The sequence below is a fragment of the Stegodyphus dumicola genome, chromosome 6, assembly GCF_044657685.1.
Source record: "Stegodyphus dumicola isolate Sdum_Otavi_A_Nest chromosome 6, ASM4465768v1".
NCBI classification, from domain to species: domain Eukaryota; kingdom Metazoa; phylum Arthropoda; class Arachnida; order Araneae; family Eresidae; genus Stegodyphus; species Stegodyphus dumicola.
Genome location: NC_140773.1, coordinates 87726713 through 87747574, shown reverse-complemented (window position 1 = coordinate 87747574; position 20862 = coordinate 87726713). Strand labels below are relative to the sequence as shown.

Genomic DNA, 20862 nt, shown 5'->3' with positions numbered 1-20862 from the left:
TAACCCGCCTTTACATATATATTTCATTTTTCTTCTAAATGTTCATATTACTAAAGAAATAAGATTAGCTGCTTTTTCTATGCATTCTAAATGCATTTAGTGTTTTTTAGAATAACAGAAATCCTTAATTAAATCCAAAAATTCTAAAATGAAAAAGAAACGTGTTGAAGAAACTGAATACATAAAGAAAATTATTCTTCAAAGATATTTGCAGTTATTATTATTATGTAAATTACTCAATTGTTTATGATTTCATTTCAGCATTTACTGTAATTTCCCATGTCTATTTCCTCATGTGATAGAGTTACTGAGCCGGATTAAATTTAAATTAAATTGTATAATCTTTGACCACTACTCCACATTTTTAGTTTGAATTTGACTGTTCTTGTTTAATTACGCCACCGTGAGCTGTAATTGATTTTGTTAGCATCAGAATATGCCTTTATGTTCTAATTTCTTTTTAAATAAGAGGATTATTTAAACCTTTATGTTACTTTATAGTTACTTTTAGACATAGCGATAATTTGTTTCATGTCTATCAGAGGTTTTGGACTATTTAACTTTTACCAAATTAAGTAAACACTCGTAGGTAGGTACATTATGGAGAGGTTGACAAGTTAGGAGATAAAGCACGCAGAAACTAGCGAGAGCATTGGTTTGCATATTAAGGCAAATCTCTAATTGTTAGAAAAGATGCTTAAAGAGAAGGAAATCGATATAAACTAGCCAAAATGTTTGGAAAGGCTTCAAATTAAAATTACGGATAAATATTTTGTTGAGTGTTGTTGTTGCAAAACATAAATGTTTTGTAGCTTTTAATGTATAATTATCCTAATATCGTTTAAAAATCAATGCCATAAATTTCATGTATTTTAAACTGTGAAGTTTTATTAGATTTTGATTTTGATAGGGTTTTTTTAACAAATATTGTTAAAAATAAAATTTAATAGTTGCCATGTAAATCCATAATGACTAAGGTTATCAAACTACCTAATTTAACTATAACTAACTGCTTACCCTTAAAAACTATCTCTACATCTTAAAGCGAGTTATTGCCTTTCATTAATACTAGTTAATTTAGTTTGATTTTCTGCATTGTTTATCATGGCTTCATCCATTAATCTTTTCACTAAATTACACCTGAAACCGCAAAAATTCCTGAATCATCTTGACTTTTTACTTAAGTGTAAATGTAAAAAATTGATCCCCAATTTCATTCAAATCAAATCTAATCAAAAACCTTCCAGTCGCGTTTCAAGAATTCCGTTAAACTGCAAGCTAGCCTTACTTCGGTTCATCATAAGGGATATACGTCAACAGTTATCCAAATTTGAACATGAGCTCTGTAAGCTTCATCTGGAACTCGTTAATTGATATCCAAAAATCACTGCAATTGAACAAAAGTCTTGGTCTAGAACGGAGAAAATAGTTAACCGTCATAACAACACCCTTGCAGTTAAATTCGAAAAACGTCTTTTACAGTCTTCCAGTTCAAATAGTTCAAAAACTTTTTACATTGTAAACATTAAGCCAATAGTTAATATTTCTAATGTTAGTTTATCAAAAGAACAAGAGAGAATTCTAAAATATAATTTTAACTTCTCACAAACCTCTAAACCCTCGATTCCAAAGATTTTTGGCTCCTATCGAAAAAGCTTTCAAGTTCAGTAAAGTTTCTGATTAGGCATCTTATCTCTCATAATGTGAAATTCAATAATAAACCTTTGAAACCAAATCTAACCGCGAGAGAAAGAGCTACAATACGCGAAATTCATTCTAACCCGAATATTATCATTTCAAAGTCGTCATGGATAAGAACACTTACATCGATGCTGTCACTAAACTCTTAAACGAAGCACCATCTAATCCAATCCCTAAAGATCCTTCACCTTCGGACCTGTCAAAAATAAAAACTGCGATCAAATCTCTACGAATCATTTCAAGCAACTTAAAACATTCGCTTTGCCCGTCTGTTGCGAATTGTGCCGGATTATATGCTCTTCCCAAAATTCATAAAAGTGAGATTCCTTTCCGTCCTATTGTATCAAATTTAGATACTGCCTCGTTTCCGTTAGTTAAATATTTAGTTTCTAGATTTTCAACTCTTAGATAATAACATTTACACCATAAAAAATTCAATAGAGTTTGTAAAAAAGGTTAAAAACATTTCTCCTAGAAATTTACTCATGGTTTCTTTTGATGTAAAATTATTATTTACCAATGTATAGCTGATGTTGAGTGAATTTTAATGTCGGTCAAGGATTCTCAGTGTCTGCTTTACTTCAGTTTCCTCAATATATTGTGGTTTCCATTTATGTTTCATTTCTGTTTTTTTATCCATTCCTTCTAAACGAAAATCTGTATTTCAGCTTTATGTTATGAATATAAGGGCGTTTATCCCAGGAACTCAGATATTTCAATCATCTTTTTTTTTTTTTTAAATCGAAGTCTCTCATGATGCAAAATAAAATGACTACAGAGGCTGTTCGCACATTTTTTTAGACAATTTTGCTTTGCTATGAAAAATAGTCTGCTTTCAAATTTAACTGCAACTATAATTTTGAAAGTATAAATTATCATCAGCTACTTGACAGTATTTTTTTCAAAATGCCGCTCTTAAAGGAGTAACGGATGGAAGGTTATGTTTGTGCTTTTTCAGAAGAAAATTATTTATATCCAGTTATTAAAAAACACCGCGAAAGCCATGGTATTTCTATACTTAAAGCTATGCTAAGTAATATTGTCAACAGGAAAGGGGGAGAGTCGAAGTTTGTTTTCAGGTGGAAAAATTGTTTCCAAATACATATCCACGAAAAATCGAAATGTTTTGAATGTTGTAAAGGCAAGATTTCTGTTAATGTTAAAAAAAAAAAAATTAAAAAAAAAAAAAAATGCCAATTCAAGGGACAGTAGCAAAATTTTTAAAAGCTCAGTGTCAAATGCAAATAATATAATTAATGCTGATTTGAATCTTAAAGTGGCGGAAAAATAATGTGCATCGTCTGTCTCCACGACATATCACCGAACGCAGAATTCTTTATGAAAAACATTATTAATCCGTACAAAAATGAAAAGTTTTTTTACCTGGGTATATTTAAATGAATGCTATAAAAAAAGAGATCCATTTATTATCATCAAAGAGCAGAAATAAATCTTAAAAGATGGTTCAAATTTAAGAAAAATTTCCGTTCAAGCTAAAGAAAGTTTTTCGAAGGGATTTATGATGGTTGTTGCTTTTTCATGTAAAAGCAAGTCGTAATAAAGAGATTGGATTAAGATCAACGGCACATATTTTGTACCGAATTTCCAAATGTGAAATACCTTCCATTAACGCACAGTGCCATCAAAAAGTAGAAATGCATCAAGACAAAGCAAGCAGCCGTACTCAAGACCCACTTTCCTTGAAAAAATGGAACAGGAGAGGGGTATTAAGGCCTTACCCTTCACTTAGTATATGCCTACTAAATCTCATGATGAATCACCCACGAATTTTTGAGCTTGTGGACTTTTAATAAAGGGATTGTCCAAACGTCGATCTATAACCCTCCTTACAATTTGGAAAACTGTTCAAGAGGAATAGAATAAAATACCTCTTCCGATAAAATATAAAAGACCTTATTGTCTTAGAAATTGCGGTGTAGAAGTATAGTGAAGAATAAGAGTTATCAAATAAAACATTTAAAAGACAAAATTTTAGGTAAACTTATAAGGTATTTCTCCCGCCTTCTTAGCTTGCCTTCGTGGTGTAGTGGTCTGCACGCTCGGCGCGTATTTGAGAGGTCCGTGGTCGATTCCCGTCAAAGGCGTTGCTCATTTTTTACGTCTCCTGCTTAAAAAAAAAAAAAAAAAAAAAAAAAAAAACTGTCTCTACAGTGGCGCCTGAACTAAAAAAGTGGTGGATGATGATTCTCCACACCCAGGATTTGGCGACTAGGTCTCCCTAAAACCCCAGTCGCCTTTAAAAGGGGGAGTACATAAGGTATTTCTCCTGCCTTCTAAGCGTACCTTCGCGGTGAAGTGGTCTGCACACTTGGCGCGTATTCGAAAGGCCCGTGGTTCGGTTCTCGGTGAAGGCGTTGCTCATTTTTCACGTCTGCTTCTTCCAAAAAAATATCTTATATCTCTACAAACTATTTCAATAAATACAGGGTGCCGCAGGGAAACTACATTATTTTTAAAATGAATAACACAAATAGTATAAGCGATATCAGTTTAATTTTTTTCCAAATTATAGAGAGACACGTCGCTGATATATATATCAGTTTTGAATAATAAAATTGATAGATTAATGACATACACAAAACTGATACATAATCAACGTATCAAATATCGGATTTGTAGCTCATCTTAAATAAGTTTCTTGTCTAGATAAATATTAACAAATCTTCTTAGATAGCAGAATGGTTTTAACTTTCAAATTTACCATTTTAGGTAAACAGTTCTAATTTAATTATAAAAATTATCTTTATTAAATCTAAAAATTGGACTTCTTAAGTCGTTCTAAATTCACACTAATATTATTGCAATATATTCCCGTATTAAGCTTTCCATTTTTAATCATTGAAGTTATTTTAAGGTTATTTAATTTTGTTACAAATTCCATATTTTAATACTAGAAACGTTTAAATATTTATTCTGTTTTCCACCTGATGTACTTTGGCATGCACTTAATTTCTAATACACATTTAATTAATAAATTGATAATTATGAGCGTCATCAGAATTTTTATAATTAACAAAAAAAAATCAAACTCCCTTATATTCATATCCTGGGATTTTCTATCTCCCTTTTAATCCATTCCTTTTTCACATATTGTTGCACTGTACTCAAGTTTTCATGTATGTAAAATTTATATAATTTGTATTGTATTTATGCCAATTTATAATTAAATGATAATTTTTACAAATTCTTGCTTCATAACTCTAGTTAACAGAAGATGTTTCTAACACCTTGGCAAAGCTTAGTCTTCAGCATGTAGCTTATTTTCTAATCTAGTTTCAGGCTGAATTATTTGTAAAATTAGTTACTTGAAATTATTTGTTAACAAAGATGGTCGCTAAATCACGCTAATAATATTTCTAACTGTTGTAATTTATAATGCAACGAGTTCATAGCATTTATAATATAATTCATTTATAATTTTTTCAGCAGTATTGAAATTAATAGCAGATGCTGATAATGTTATACATTTAGATTACCATTGCCTTCTTCACTCATGCTTTTATGCTACTTCCTAATATTTCATAATGGCATACAGGTAAGTTTAACTTATTCATTAAACATGTAAATCTCTAATTCAGCCCACTTTTGTTCTTACGTGTGCTGTATCTTCTATTTTCTTTAATATATTGTTCAGCCTAATTTCAAAAGGTCTTATGATCAAGCAGAAAAGTCACTAAACATTGGTAGTTCGACCCGAGTTTCTAGTCATAGTGATCCCCTAGCTCTTTCTTTTTTTGTACTTATTTACTGTGTAAAAATGTATAGTAAAAATTTCAGTTCATGAAGTAAAAATACTTTTAAAATTTATTCTTTAAAAATATTGCAAAATTTTTCACCTTAGCGTATCTTTTTACAAATCCCTCTGATAAGAAAAAGTAAGGAAAGAAATTAACTTGGTTTCGGTGATTGATACCTCAGTGCAAATTATGTGTAACTTTTTCCAAAAGCATAGAGTTTAGTATATGGATATCAATCAATTATGGATTATTTCGCATCTAATTTTCTTAACATTTTTATTCCAGAATTTTCCTTTCACACTGTTGTGTTTAACTTTATGCGTTTTGTATAATAATTTACATTTGTTTATAATTTTACGCGAATGAAAGTGATTATTTAATTGTATAAGCTTTGCTGAAAGATAAACGAGAAAACAAAATTCTATCACTTGCGGTCAAGAGAGTATTTGATGCAATAATTATTATATATTTTCTTTGATAGTTTTTATTTAATTTCTTTCATTTATGCATTACTACATAGTTCTTTTCAAAAAATATTTTTCTGTGCCGCTATGTCCGTATTTCATTTTCAAGGAATGCGTGCTCCGTGTAGGGTATATAATACTTAATAAACTTATGATATGAAAAATATCTAAATTCTCTTCTCATTTTTACTGTATTTTTTAAATTTCAAACCCTAAGAAATTTACTCTAGAAATCGTTTTCATGATTTAATATTTTATACTTATTTATTTATTTTATTCATACTTTAGCATTTTCTTTAAGTTTATCCTTTATCATGCTAACCTGTTTTTAAATATTTTTCTCAGCAAATATTCAGAAGCAAATATATTTTTCACCAAGATAGTCAAAGAATCGTTCGGAACTGATTGAAAATTTAGCTATTTAAAGTAATATACACTGACTTCCGGTTGAAGGGGTGAAAAAGGTCAGAGCCAATAGTTGTGCTCATGAAGAATGCCTTGTAGCCCCACATGTTGTTACAAAGATGAATTTAATGCCTGCAAGAGTATTACGAAAGTCCTCTGAAAATTTCTTTTGTGTTACAGAACAATTAACAAAAGTAAATCTAAAGTGTTGTATAAAAGAAATTAAACAAACAAAAAAGAAACGATTTTTCACAGACAATTCAGTGTTTCTCATCAATTAATTCAGTTTTTACTTCACGACAAGGCAAAAATACATAAAAACTCAAAATATCTGTATTAATTACGAAGTAAATTTTAAACACTTATTTCCTGGAATAAATTCCAGAAAGGATTAAGCATGACTTAATTCGCAATAATAATAAAAGAAGGCGTTATCTTTGTTGTTGCCGAAGCATAGTTTCTCTAGATTGGCAACAAATCCACTATTCATTTATAAAAAATATATTTCTTTATTTTTATTTTCCTCTTGGCTACACTTGGCTTCGAAAAATAAAATTGTAACCCTGTAGGCAACGGGGGAAAGAAATTTTGATCGGCGCAGTTGGACTATAGCAGGACGAGGGGGGATTTTCATCAGCGCAGTTGGAGTACACCCTTCTGGTCGATGCATTGAGATAGTGGAGTTTTGAAGTTTCTTTCCACTTTATTAGCATATCAACGGGTATGTTGTACACGGGGCTAAATCAGGCGAGCGCACTGGCCACTGACAATTGCCTCGTAAGGAGATAAGACGTCCAGGGAAATATTCTCCAAAAAATCATGGTTCAATGATGCCTATTCTAGATAACGCACACCAAACAATCACACGTTCTGTATGGAAGGGCTGCTTATGAAATTCTCGAGGATTCGTGCCACTCCATTATTGCATGTTTTGCTTAACGCGTGCTGCAACCAGAAAGATGAAAATGAGCCTCATCGCTAAAGAACACATGAGGCGTATTGTCAAGAACGGTTTTGTATGCATTTTTTTCGTGAAAGAAAATCGCGTGGATTAAGTTTTTGCACCACTGCCAATTTGTATGGATGAAAATGCAGTACGTTGAAAAGTACGACTCCACGGAGAACGCGCGCTCCTCTCTCGTCCACTGCATAATCGGTACTTTCTTTCTTTTCACCATCGACGGAACAGCTGGCCCCCCTGGGTTAGGTGCTTTTCAGCCTGTTGGATCCCGTCGATGGAATTAAAAATAAATACATGAATAAACATAAATAAAGAGCTTAGTACTGTGTCCTCATTTCGTGACCTCCGGGGATTGGCCACGAAACGAGGAACATTGAAGTAAGAACCAGAACATGGAAAGAAGGTGCATGGTGGGGACTGCTGAGACTAAGCGGAACACTTTTCACTATTATCGTACATGTTAGGCATACCGTTATATTAAGGATGTGCTATAAAAGTCAGGTACAGAGGTAAAGATGACCAAATACATTACAAATTGTGAAATACATTAAATGAGTTCTGGATTAATATAATTAAAAACAGCACACACACAAAAAAAAAAAAAAAAAAAAAAACCACAAGACATTAAGTAAATTAATATATGTATAGAGCAGGCTGCTGACGGCACGGTGTCCAAGGAAAGTAGTCACTCCAGGTTGTCAGCAATGCTTTTAGTAATGGTAGTGCAGTCTCTAATGCGGCTGAGCGCATATTTATTCTTAATTGTGTTCTTGAACCATGCTGGCATATTGATTGCAGTTGGTCTTTTTAAAGCATGGACGGTACTAAACCTACATGGCATAAAACTTTAGATACCGCTCTTTTCAATGAGCGCCCCCCACCCTTCTCGGAATAAATGTCGCTAGATGGCGCGCGTTTCAAATAAGGAAGTTTCCCTGCCCCACCCTGTACAATAAAAATCGTCTAAAAATATGCGAACAGCCTCTGTGTGTTCCGTAAAAAGACATTAATTTAATTGATCTGAATTTTATGCAATCAAGAATTTTATGCAATCAAATCCCAATTTAAAAGATTTTCTATTCCCCCCCCCACAAAAAATTCGTGGTTTAATCTAATTTAGAAAGATCATTAAAAATTCTATTTTTTAAATGTTACTTAACATTAAAATTCAGGGAAAGAAGGGTCATTAAATGTAATTGAGAATTAAAGTAAGAGTAGAATAAAAGCAAAATTTTATTAGTAGGTATAATCGTCTTATTATTAAGAAGAATTGTAAAGACATGGAATAAAATTTCAAAGACAAATCAATTTTCAATTTGTATGTAACACATTTTAATGTCATTGATTGACATTTAATTAAATTTTTTAATTGTATTTAATTACATTTTTCTAGCTCATACGTACACCACAGTTAAAAAGAAGTGCATCCAGTGTTGACAATGAAGATGATGTACAACCGATTATATTCAGTCAATCAAAAAGTTACTTATGAAGTATTAAATAGATTCCAAAGTATTTTATGCTTTCCAAAAGTTGATAAAGAAATGTGAAAGTTGTAATCTTTTGAAACAAATATAGACTTCTTTTCTGAACACTAATTTATTGTGCAAAACCAATTTTAAAAATTTCTGCATCATGTTGATGTATACGAAGTATATTTTCTTTATTCACTTTATTAGAATCTTCATAATGAGGTATGAAAATAATTTTTGTCTTTCATTTTATATTTGTTCGGATATTTTAGGCTCATGTTTTAAAGGATAATCTCAATTTATGAATTTTGTTATTGGTTCCAGGCTATTTATTAAATCAGGAATCGACTGATGTGTATAGATGAGATAATTTCCAACTGCATATGAAACTGAACTCCATTATATATTTTAATTTCTAGTGTGATTTGTAAATTTTCAGAATCAAAATATTTTAACTTTCAAATAAAATATTAACTTTAGAATCAAAATAATTTAATTTTTGCGTTCCGCGATATAAATTTCATTGATTATCAATTAATCATTTTTTCTTATTCTCGTTACTTCTGTGATAAAGATGTAAAAAGATTATCGTGTCTTTTTTTGGCATTTAAAAATTTTTAAAGAATAAAATACTACTGATGGGAAGTAATATTTATTTTATCTGATATGTACAATTAATTGTCACCATTGTGGTACAATATAGAATTCTTTTTTTTTTTTACATAAATTTCACATAATTACCTGAATTATGGTGAATTTATCTAGTTTAAGGCATATTTTTGTTCTACATATCATAGATAGCTCTGCTTATATAAGAAGTATACAAGATCCATTGTTGTAGTAATTATAAAAGAATGCTATAAGATAATAAAAGCTGCAGTATAAAAGTAACCACAGAAATTTTAAAAGTTCCTTGATATTTAAGGCACATATAAGTCATCCAAAATGCGCAATTCTTTGCGAACAGGCACCGGAATTGCTGGAGACTACACAACAAAAAAGATTCTTTTTATATCCTTGTTAAAATATCTAGCTCAACTTTCTGCCTTTTGAATCCTTTGCTCCCATTGTGCAATAAGCTTGTTGTGACGAGGACTTATTTCCTAAAAATAAAACAGAGATTTTAGAATTCATGGTATAAAAAAGGTTATAAATGATTAAAAAAAGACCTATTTTGAAGGTGTTTGAGGATGGATAAAAAAGAATTCGTAACTGAACTTGGCCAAATTTATTTTACAGTCTTAATTAATGTCTTCTAACAACTCTTGTTTTTCAGATGAAAATAGGCGCATGGAAATAAAAATGTGTTTAGTAGTAGTTTTTTTTTTTTTTTTTTTTTTTTTTTTTAAGTTATCATAAATACTGCTCTAACTTGAAATTCGGACCAACGGACCATTCGGAGAAACGTATCGAATTTTTCCGTGAGAAAGGAAAGGAACAATAATATGCATCGCAGAGACGGGATACATTATTAAAAATCTGAGACATTACATCATAGTTAGGATTTCGTTTAAAAATTGCGTAACGTTACTCACAAAAAGTTGCATCACAGAAGAATATGCGCAAGATGGATTGCGAATGTTTGAACGGAGAATACAGAAGTAGCCGTTTTTGAATGACGGGAATGCGTTTTGGGGGGCCAACACCACCGAGAAGTGCAGCATTTCACATCGATCGATCAGTACGCAGTGCATCCTTCATTGCTTTTGCCAAGACATTTGAAAGCCGTTCCTTCAGCTAGAAAAGTTCTGACAGATTTTTCCTGGGATGCTCAAGAAATTCTGCTACCTAAAAAATTGCAAGTTGGCACACAAATCTCTATAAGTATTATGTTATGTTACAAAAAATGAGATTAGTCGATGAAAGCTAAAAGGCGTGGATTTCCTTACAGTGCAGCAAAGAATGGTGAATTCGGGCATTGAAAAGCACACGAAGACTATCTCTGTTAAAGGGAAAGGATCATTTAGGTTAAAATAACAAGCTAATGCATAATAAAGGATCATGTTTTTCGTACACATGGGGAAAAAGCTCCTATGCAACCAGCCCGTTCTTCTGAATTGGAACTATTCGGCCACTGGTGATACTGCAACACCGCATGACGTTCCTTAGCTGTGAAAAATTCAGAGACTAACTATAACATTGATACGAAATTTCAAATAATATGTTAGTAGAGTAAATGTATGATAGGATGAAAAGAAATAACGTAGATGAAAGGAAGGAAATATAAATCTACCATTAAAATTTTAAATCTGTTTGTTTCAAATATAAATCCTCTTATGTCATCAAATTACGTTTGAAGTTTTTTCCTGTTTATTTATCACGGTTAATAAACGAATTACGATTTTGGATTTAAATGCAAGTAAAGGGGCAACGTGAAATTTCTCATCTGATGCTGAAAGGTGCCAAAGCGGACTGCGTCTTACCCAATCATATAGTTTCGAAATCTCGGTTACGATGGAGGCAGCCGAGGAAGAGGGAAGAAGAGCATAGTAAACAATCCTGAAGTTATGAGAAAAGCTTCAAAGCAATCAGCCGGGTGGGACAGCAGGTTCATTGCTCGTTCCTCCCTCCTCCCCAAAAAAACACACATTTTACAGACTTAGAAATCTTAAGAAGCTAATATGTGACGAATGTGCAGGATTTCAGATGCCTGACTGGTGGCTGAAGGTGGTTTTTTTTTTTTTTTTTTTTTTTTCTCCCCCGTTAAATTTCTTTCACTCTTGAGCAAGCTTATAAAAGTTATAACAATAGGACTTGAGCCGCTCATACGGAAAACGGGCTAGTAACTTTGACTGCCGTACGAAGGGTCCAGGTTCGAAACCCGGAGAAGATATGAACACAGTTTGTCCGTTTCTTCATGGGAGGCAACTGTGGTCAACCTATTAGGTGCCTCCAGAATAAAGTGATCACCGCTTCCGATCTTAGTAGTGGCCAACGCCTATAAATGACTCGAGCTTGCCATTGGGGGGGGGTTTGAATTTGATGAGTGGGTTGTGACGATACAGCTACTAGCACCCCCACCCCTCGCGGGCACAGGTGCTGAAGTATAACTTCCTGTTTGTTCGCAGACGAAATGGACCATACCTGCAAAAGCAGGACTGCAGATAAAACCCCCTGGGAGTTTCCGGACACAAGGAACTAATTATGTTTCTCTTCGCAGATAACAACACGAGTGAAATCTTTGTGTAAGAGTTCTTCATGTGATTTTGAGGGGACAGGACGCATCTTTTACGTTCTAAACCACGCCAGTGGTTTCTGTAGAAAAATAGTTTTTTTTTTTTTTTTTTTTTTTTTTTTTTTTTTTTTTTTTATGCTGTAACTACAGTAAAAAGGACGCTTTTTTGCATCCAATCTGCGTTAGCGGATATTGTATGATTTAGAGCTGTAATGATCAGTTTATTTTTATGTCTTAATCAAGAAATCTATTTTAGTTTATCAAGTAAATAATTTAAAAGACAACCTGTCTTTCTTTCACCCGACACGGGTGTATTGATGTTACAGCTATAATAAATGGTGGCAGCGGTGCAGATGAGAAAATCCATGCAGAAATTACAGACCGTGAGGCTCTAAAATTTCATCTCACGATTGTGGGACAGTCATTGTCCCACAATCGTTCAATAGTTACGTATCAATAGTGTTTTCCAGATATTACAGACCGTCAGGTTCTGAAGTGCAGCACGAAAAGTTACGAACATCAGTTCGAAAAAGTGATTACAGCTCTTCGAAGCGACGAGATCAGAAAATCCATGCAGAAATTACAGACCGTCAGGCTCTAAAAATTCATCTCAAGATTTTGGGACAGTCATTGTCCGGATATCAACAGTGTTTTGCAGATATTACAGACCGTCAGGTTCTGAAGTGCAACACGAAAAGTTACAAACATCAGTTCGAAAAAGTGAATACGGCTCTCCGAAGCGGGGAGATAAGAAAATCCATGCAGAGATTGCAGACCGTCCGAGTCTGAAATTCATCTCGAGTTTGTAGGACAGCCATTGTCCGAACATCATCAAGTGTTTGCAGATAGTACAGACCGCCAGGCTCTGAAGTGCAGCGCGAATTTACGAACATCCGTTCGAAAAGTGATTTACAGCTCTTCGAAGTGGGGAATAGAATCCACGAAGAAGTTACGGACATCAGTCCAGAAAAAGAGGAACGACAGTCTCCTGAAATAAGCTCATCTTTAAGCGCGGGATAAAGGTGTTACTTGTGCGATCATCTTTGTGTTCGAGAAATTTACCGCAGTGAGCGTGTGGGACAATCATTGTCCGAAGATCATCAGATCATTGTGATGTGTAGGTTATTGAAAAAGTGATATGTGGGTGATCACCCTTGTGATCGATAAAATTTACATCATCAGATCTTGTGTGTGTGCGTTATAGGTGTCTGGATCATCAGTGTCCATAAAATCTTAAATTGTGAGAAGCGAAGTCTCCAATCCAGACGGGTAAGTACCTTGGATTTTTATATTGAGGCAGTAAAGTAATTTAATTTATTTCTGTAAATCAGTATGTAAGTTCACATAACTGTTTTAAGTCAACTTGTTCCTGTAAAGCTTAAAGAAATGTGCTTTTTGGGTTTTATGTTACAATAAGAAAGTATAAATTTAGAATTTAAACCTGTGTTAATAGATTTTTTTTTTTTTTAATATCTGAAATGTTAATGTGTTGTGCTTAAATTAAACTTATATATTGGATTGTGTAAAGGAGGAGAATTATTGTAACTTGAAGGTTTTAATGTTAGGTGGCATTCTGACATATCATTTCTAAGACGTTTTGAATGTTATAAATATTAGAATTTCAGTTAAGGTGTGTCAAACTTTTATTTGTGTAAGAACTCAGAATTTTTTTTTTTTTATTGAAGGAGTAAAAGGGGAATGATAAAACCCCAAGTATCTTTCCTTTTAACTGTGGTCATATTAATGTTAATTACTAGCATATGGATAGGTATTGTGTAATTTATTGTATTTCTGAATGCATATTTTAACATATCCCAAATTTTGAGGAAAGTATATTGTATGATCATAAGCAAGTGTGTTTTACGCAACTGAATTTAAAGTTTTTCAGAGGATAATATTATTTGTAGTTTCATACGTCCTCAAGTAGACAATTTTTGTTTTTATTTTTGAATTCATAATGTGCATATTATAGTGTAAACTGTCTTGTTTTGTCTAACATCTATAAAATAGGTTGTGAAAAAATTATAAAAGTTAATTTTTACTCTCTCTTGTGAAAATGATATCTGTTTAAATCAGTTGTATGTATCTGTAGTGTGAGGGAGCTAAAATTGTTAGGATCATAATTGTGGTTATATCATGGCATTCTTAGCAAAAGTTAGGAAAGAGGATCTTAAATCCTTGGCTGAAGATTTAGGGGAAAAAGTTAGCCCTGAACTTAGGATATTGGATTTAAGACAGCCGATTATGGGAAATGAATCCTATGAGGAGGAACTAGTGAAAGGCCTGCTAGAAAATATCACTTCAACGAGGCTTGAGAGAGAAAAAAAAGGAGCAAGAAAGAATTAGGAGAGAAGAAGAAGAAAGGAAAAGAAGAATTAGGAGAGAAGAAGAAGAAAGGCAGGATAGAATTAGAAGAGAAGAAGAAGAAAGGCAGGATAGAATCAGAAGAGAAGAAATGGAATTTGAATTATCCAAGTTACGTTTACTAGCCGCTAACGGAAATGACTCTGGAAATGGTGGGAATGGACTAAAAAAAAGCCGATACGATCTAAAAAAAACGATGCCAAAATTTGATCCTGAAGAGAACGATATCATTTTGTATCTCGTCATGTTTGAGCGCCAAGCAAAGCGTGCGAATCTTCACCAATCAGAATGGGTTTCGGTTTTATTGACAATTTTGCCAACTGACATAGTTCAGCTGATTATGCGAGAACCAGAACAGCAGGCTTATGATTACGCTTATATAAAAGGGATACTGCTTAAAAGGTTCAAACTTATTCCAGAAAAATTTCGCATCAAATTCGTGCAATCTCAGAAACGCCCCCAAACTACTTGAAGAGATTTTGCTTTTGAATTAAGGAATTATTTTGAAGAATGGATTGCAGGTTTGGAAGTTACGGATTTTGAACTTTTAAAGGAGCTCATGATAACGGACCAAATGAAGCGTCGTGTAAATGCCGAAGTGCGGCAACATTTTATTGACGAATGGTCGAAGATAACGACTCCAGAGAAATTAGCGGAAATGCTGGAAGAATATGAAAATGTGCGTGAACCCCGGAAGAAGATCTCTCCTGTTCATAGTTCGGAGTCACAAAGGGGAAATATAAATAATTTAAATTCGAGGGATCCGAAAAAGTATCCCCAGTCTGGAGGGGAAGATAGATATGCCTCTGACAGAAAGGAACATCTCCGGAATCAGGATGAGCGTCAATTTGATATGAGAAGACCAATTAAGTGTTATTCTTGTGGCTCAACCCAACACTTAAGGCCTCAATGTCCGGAAATTAAAAGGGATCTCAAAACTCCGTTTATTGTAAATAGAGTCCAGGAGATTGAAGAAGATTGTTTAGCCCCGTATCTAACGATGGCTAAAGTGAACGGTTTTGATCTGCCAGTTTTGAGAGATACCGGGTCATGCATTGACGTAATTTGCAATAAATATCTCACTCCTTCGATGATGACAGGCGAGACTGTTTGGGTAAAACACCCTTTTGATAAGGCCCCAATTTGTGTACCCTTAGCAAACGTTACAATAGAAGGAACTTTTGGCCAAGTAACAACAAAAGCAGCGGTCACTCGAAATGAATTGGAACATTATCTGTTAGGAAATAGAACCGCCGAAAAATTACCTGTAGATCAACACGATAAACTTTTCTTTCAGGTGAAAACAGGTATTCGAGCTCCGAGTCAATCAAAGAATGAAATGGGGAAAAGTTGTCCACTGGAGTCTGAACGAGGCGAACTCGAACCCTCAAGCGAAGTTTCTCCCGTCATTATAGAACATGGAGGTAGGAAAGGGAGGAGGGGCCATTCCGCGCTAGAAGTGAAGCACTGCTTTGAAGCTTGGGTCACCAGACGGGGTGTTCTTTGTTTACATTCAGAAGCTCGCTTGACAAGATTCTGATAGTATTTCGACACACGACAGTTCCATAGAAATCGAAAAAGGGACACTTTCGCATGAAAGAAACATTCATAGTGGGATGGATAATAGCAATTTGTATAGTTTAGTGACATTTACGCAAACATCACATCTTGGTTATTTTTCGATAACTAACAACAGCGATTTTGATTATGAATTTGTTTTATAAAATTATAAGCTGTTGCACTACAAAAATATAGATTTTAAGAAAATTGCTAAAAGATATCTGCCAAAATTTATTTTCTAGAAGATTTGAAAAGTTTGAAACTTGATGGCTAAATGTAAATATAAAATTATGTATGTTAAAATATTTGTAATTAGGCACATAGGTCAGATTAAGTTTTTATTAAATAGAGTAACGCACGCAAGGGCTATCTGCCTAAAGAGAGAGATGCCATCGTAAAGGAATTTTGAAGAAAAACTGACCTTTGAGTGGGTATTAAAAATAATACTTATAATTTTCATTCAAATTATATTCATATATATTTTTTATGTAAAACTTTCGGGTGTATGCTAAATTAGTGTAAATTACTTTACACGAAAAATATAGTGAATGCACAGAAATTAAAGATTTGCACATGCCGGAAATGATAAATAGGAAATATGTATGGGTATTTATGCATGTGCTTGCAAAAAGCATGTATCTGCCTTTGACAAAATACTTAAATATTCATTAAATTATTTATAAATGTATTTGAAATGAAGAATTTATTCACTTATGAACAACTGTGAAAGTACTGTGAAGAAATCTAATGATTAAATGTATCTAATTTATAATGATTATAAATGTTTTCTAAATATATTTAATTACCTTAATATTGAATTGTAAACATAAATTGAAATCCTGTTGACAAATACGTTATAAAACTATTTAAGCAAGAATTGTTCATATTGGAAAGCAATCTGTTAAAAGGTATTGTAAAGCAAATGCTATGAGATGCGCACTTAAGAACGTAATAAAGAGTTTTGGCATATGTATTGTTGAAATGAAGGGTAAAAAAAAAAAAAAAAAAAAAAAAAAAAAAAAAAAAAAAATCTGATAAGTATAATTAAAAGAATTATTCCCTTTACATTTTATAATAACTCAGTTACAAGTTTTAAATAATACTTAAAAAAAAACTTGTTTTATTCCCTTTCAGAAATGTTCAGAGAAAGTCAAATACTATTTAATACCTATTTAATTATTAGGAATTAGCGAAATACTTATTTAAAGTATTTCGCTAATTCCTAATAATTCTCTAATTTAAAATGAACCGAATAGAGCATTAATTATAAATTGACTTACATTTTTCGATTTAAAAGAAGCCAAAAAATCATGTCATATTTAAGAAAGTATTTTAGGAAGAAGCTCTATAAATAGAAAAGAAATAATGCATAATTTTAATATTAATAATACAATAAACTTTGATCTTAATTTTTGTACCTTAACCGAATAAAATCAAATTACCTTAATTTTTTTTTCTAATGTAATTAACGAAAACTTGTGAAAATATTTCATTCAAATTAAATTCTGAGAAAACTGTCCTGTGAAAAGTATAGCATTTAATTCCGTTCAGAATGAAATGTTGTTTAAAAATATGTTGTTTTCACATACTTGGGACTCTGAAGTGTTGTATAAAAAGAAAATATATACATTTATATGTATATTTGCGACGTAATTACAAAATATTTACACCCGAACGCGTCAAATCCCATAGAACTCAATGGTAAATGACCCAATGTTTTGGTCACCACGTAGGGATCGCCGGTGCTTCAGAGCAGGGTACGGAGAAACTTGTTTAGGGCGACTCCTTCTTACTTCCTACCTCCATGTTAAAGAAAGGGGTAAAGTCTTGTCTCAAACACAAAGGATAGAGAAAACAAATTTCTTTCTGCCTGAAACGAAAGTGAATGAACTATCACTGCCTACAATAAAATATTCTTTTATAGCGGACCTACAAAAGAAAAGTGACGTTGTAAAGCCATCTTGTGACTTAGTTGCGTTAAACGATCACAGTAATTCTTTGGGAAAGGTGTACAAGTTAAGAATTACCTTTTCGGTTCGGCACGAACAAGAAACTGTAGATAAGCTAAATGTAGTAAAATGTTCAGCTAAATGCTGAAGTATAACTTCCTGTTTGTTCGCGGACGAAATGGACCATGCCTGCAAAAGCAGGACTGCAAATAAAACCCCCTGGAAGTTTCCGGACACAAGGAACTAATTATGTTTCTCTTCGCAGATAACAAAACGAGTGAAATCTTTGTGTTAGAGTTCTTCATGTGATTTTGAGGTGACAGGACGCATCTTTTACGTTCTAAACCACGCCAGTGGTTTCTGTAGAACAATAGTTTTTTTTATGTTGTAACTACAGTAAAAAGGACGCTTTTTTGCCTCCAATCTGCGTTAGCGGATATTGTATGATTTAGAGCTGTAACGATCAGTTTATTTTTATGTTTTAATCAAGAAATCTATTTTAGTTTATCAAATAAATAATTAAAAAGACAACCTGTCTTTATTTCACCCGACACGGGTGTACTGATGTTACAGGGTGCTCTTGGGCTCCATTAGTGCTTAATCAGTGGATTTATTAAGCTTGATCAATAAATGCTATTGGGCTTCTCGAATGCAACCCAAATTCATAATGGTTTGTGGGGATATGTGGTGTGTTTGTTTGGATATAATTTCAGCAAAAAAGTTGCGACCCATAACAAAAAAAATTTTCGGATTTTCCCAGTTTTTGAAAAAAACCAAAGGCAGCCAATATGTAAATATGGCATAAGTTGGTCTTGTTTGTTTGTTTGTTCATTTTAAAGTTTGAGTGAAACATTTTATAGCTCTGAAAATGGTTTACGATACATGTCCAAGTTTATCTTGTCATCCTGAGCGAGTTAAATACCAATAGAAGAGTAGAGAAGATTATATATTTTGTTTTTTAATTTTTTTTTACATTTGTATTAAATTATAAAATATAGGGGCCATACTATTCGATCCCCTTCTATAATTTATAACTAAGTAATTAAAATAAAGAGGTAAGAGATTAACATAAACATAATTGCCATTGTAAAGATTTAACAATCATTAAACACTTATTAAAAAAGACCTGCCAACTTAATTTAAAATTAGACTTTCATTCTTTATCCTTTCTTCCCCCTCCTTTAAATGAATTCATATTCTTTTCTTTTCCGGAAAACGACTGATCTCATTTTTCAAGAGCGTTACCTTTTATGAAGAATTTCCCTAATTTTGAAAAGTTTGACGTTTTGATTTTAGAGGCCCCTTTAATGAGGTAATTACAGTTTTGTTTTCCTCATGTAAACAGTAGATCAAAGTATTCTGCACAGCTGTTGTTTTGTTTTAAATATATATTAATTGTTTTAAATTAAATTAATTTTTTAATGTGTAATAAAAAAAGTATTTCTCAGTGTTACAGAATGATCCTCTTAAAAATAGTCTACTTAAAATACGACAGGATTATTAATAGAATTTTGCAGTTTGAATCTGCTTGCAGATAAAAATTTTATAAACATTAAAGCCATAAGTAAATTTAATGAAAAGATGATTCAAATGCAGAATGTTATGTACCTCGGATACGCAATTTCTGCTTTGGGTTTTTGCGTGTTATTATTACTGTACAAAAATTTTCAAGCACATTCTTTCAGAATACGAACGCAATGAAAATTCTAGATGCAAAGTTTTAGTACAACCATTTAAAAAGAATAAGATTTCAAATTTAATAAATTATTAAGACCAGGAAACCACCTATGATATTTACCTTTTCACCTATGAAAATTTCTGTACCTACGGAAGTGATTCATAATAAATTATGCGGCTCACCAGCGGCCAAGTCTTAAAGGTGGCGTTTCATGGTTTTTCTCATTTGTAACGTGTATAGGAGCCATTTTCTATTCGAAAGCCCCCCCCCACGAAGGTATCCCTTTCTTTAAGAGGACTCATACACCTTAAAACCCATAAGATATTCGAATAGGTGACTGTTGCAAGAATTGGGATAACTTATTTATTTTAAAAGCAATTACTACCAACTTTTTACAGCTGACTACATAATATAGCTGCTTTCTGAAATAGTCATCAGAAAGTTTGTGTTGCCACAAATATTTTTATAATTTAATCCGCTTTGTGACAACATTTTTCGTCATGTTTCCAGCTTGCGCGCACAGTTTAAAACATTCTGTTTCATAATTTAATTCCATATTTAATATATAGCTTTTATAACATTTGGAAACTACTATGAACCTAAAATTCAAAAATTTTCATGTTAAATTTTTATTTTATTTTGAGTTGAGTTTATAAAATGTATTTTTTAACAAAATTTGTAATGTTTTCGTCCATAAAATTTTTCAATATTAAAATATTCATCAGATTGTTGGTTCACTTAGAAAATAGTGCCCATATAAAGAATTCCATCTAATTTCAAGTGTGTACCATTAGCCATTTTTTAAACATCATGCGCACAAGGTGGAAACATGGCGAAATATTTTGTCACAAAGAGGATTAAATTACAAAAATATTTGTGGCAACACAAACTTTCTGGTTACTAGTTTCCAAAGCAGCTATATTATGTTAGTCAGCTATAAAAAGTTGGAGGCAATTGCTTTTAAAATAAATAAAATATCCCAATTCTTGCAACAGTCACATATTCGAAGATCATGAGGGGTTTAAGGTGTACGAGTCCCCTTAAATAGATAGCCTTCGCAGGTTTTGCCATATTCAAGTAAACCAACAAAACCCTAATATCTTATGCCGATGCCTTTATTGTTACAAGCACATTTATTAGTATGACTATATCTATTCACCTGTATAATAGATTTACTAGTATGCACAAAACTTTCATACTGATCTGAAAGACCTTCAACTCATACTTTATAATGTACGGGTTTTCTCTGGAGTATAATTGTTTTGTTCATTTGTCACCTAGCTTCATGACTTATGAAACAGTAAATAAAATTAGATTGTGATTACTTGAAAGGTAAAATGCGGAGAAATAAATGATATTTCTTCTGAATACGAAT

At 32.6% G+C, this 20862-nt stretch overlaps 1 protein-coding gene across 4 annotated transcripts in view; it reads right to left on the bottom strand.

Annotated features, from left to right (window-relative positions):
* Window positions 1–9397: 9397 nt before the first annotated feature.
* The window catches only part of LOC118190329 (uncharacterized), a 315144-nt gene continuing 303679 nt past the window's right edge, over window positions 9398–20862 (bottom strand). For all 4 annotated transcript variants that reach the window (XM_085818638.1, XM_035361033.2, XM_035361034.2 and 1 more), the window contains one exon: window positions 9398–9864. In XM_085818638.1, the coding sequence (XP_085674764.1) occupies window positions 9796–9864 (69 nt within the window). In that variant the 3' untranslated portion in view covers window positions 9398–9795. The remainder of the gene's footprint in view (window positions 9865–20862) is intronic.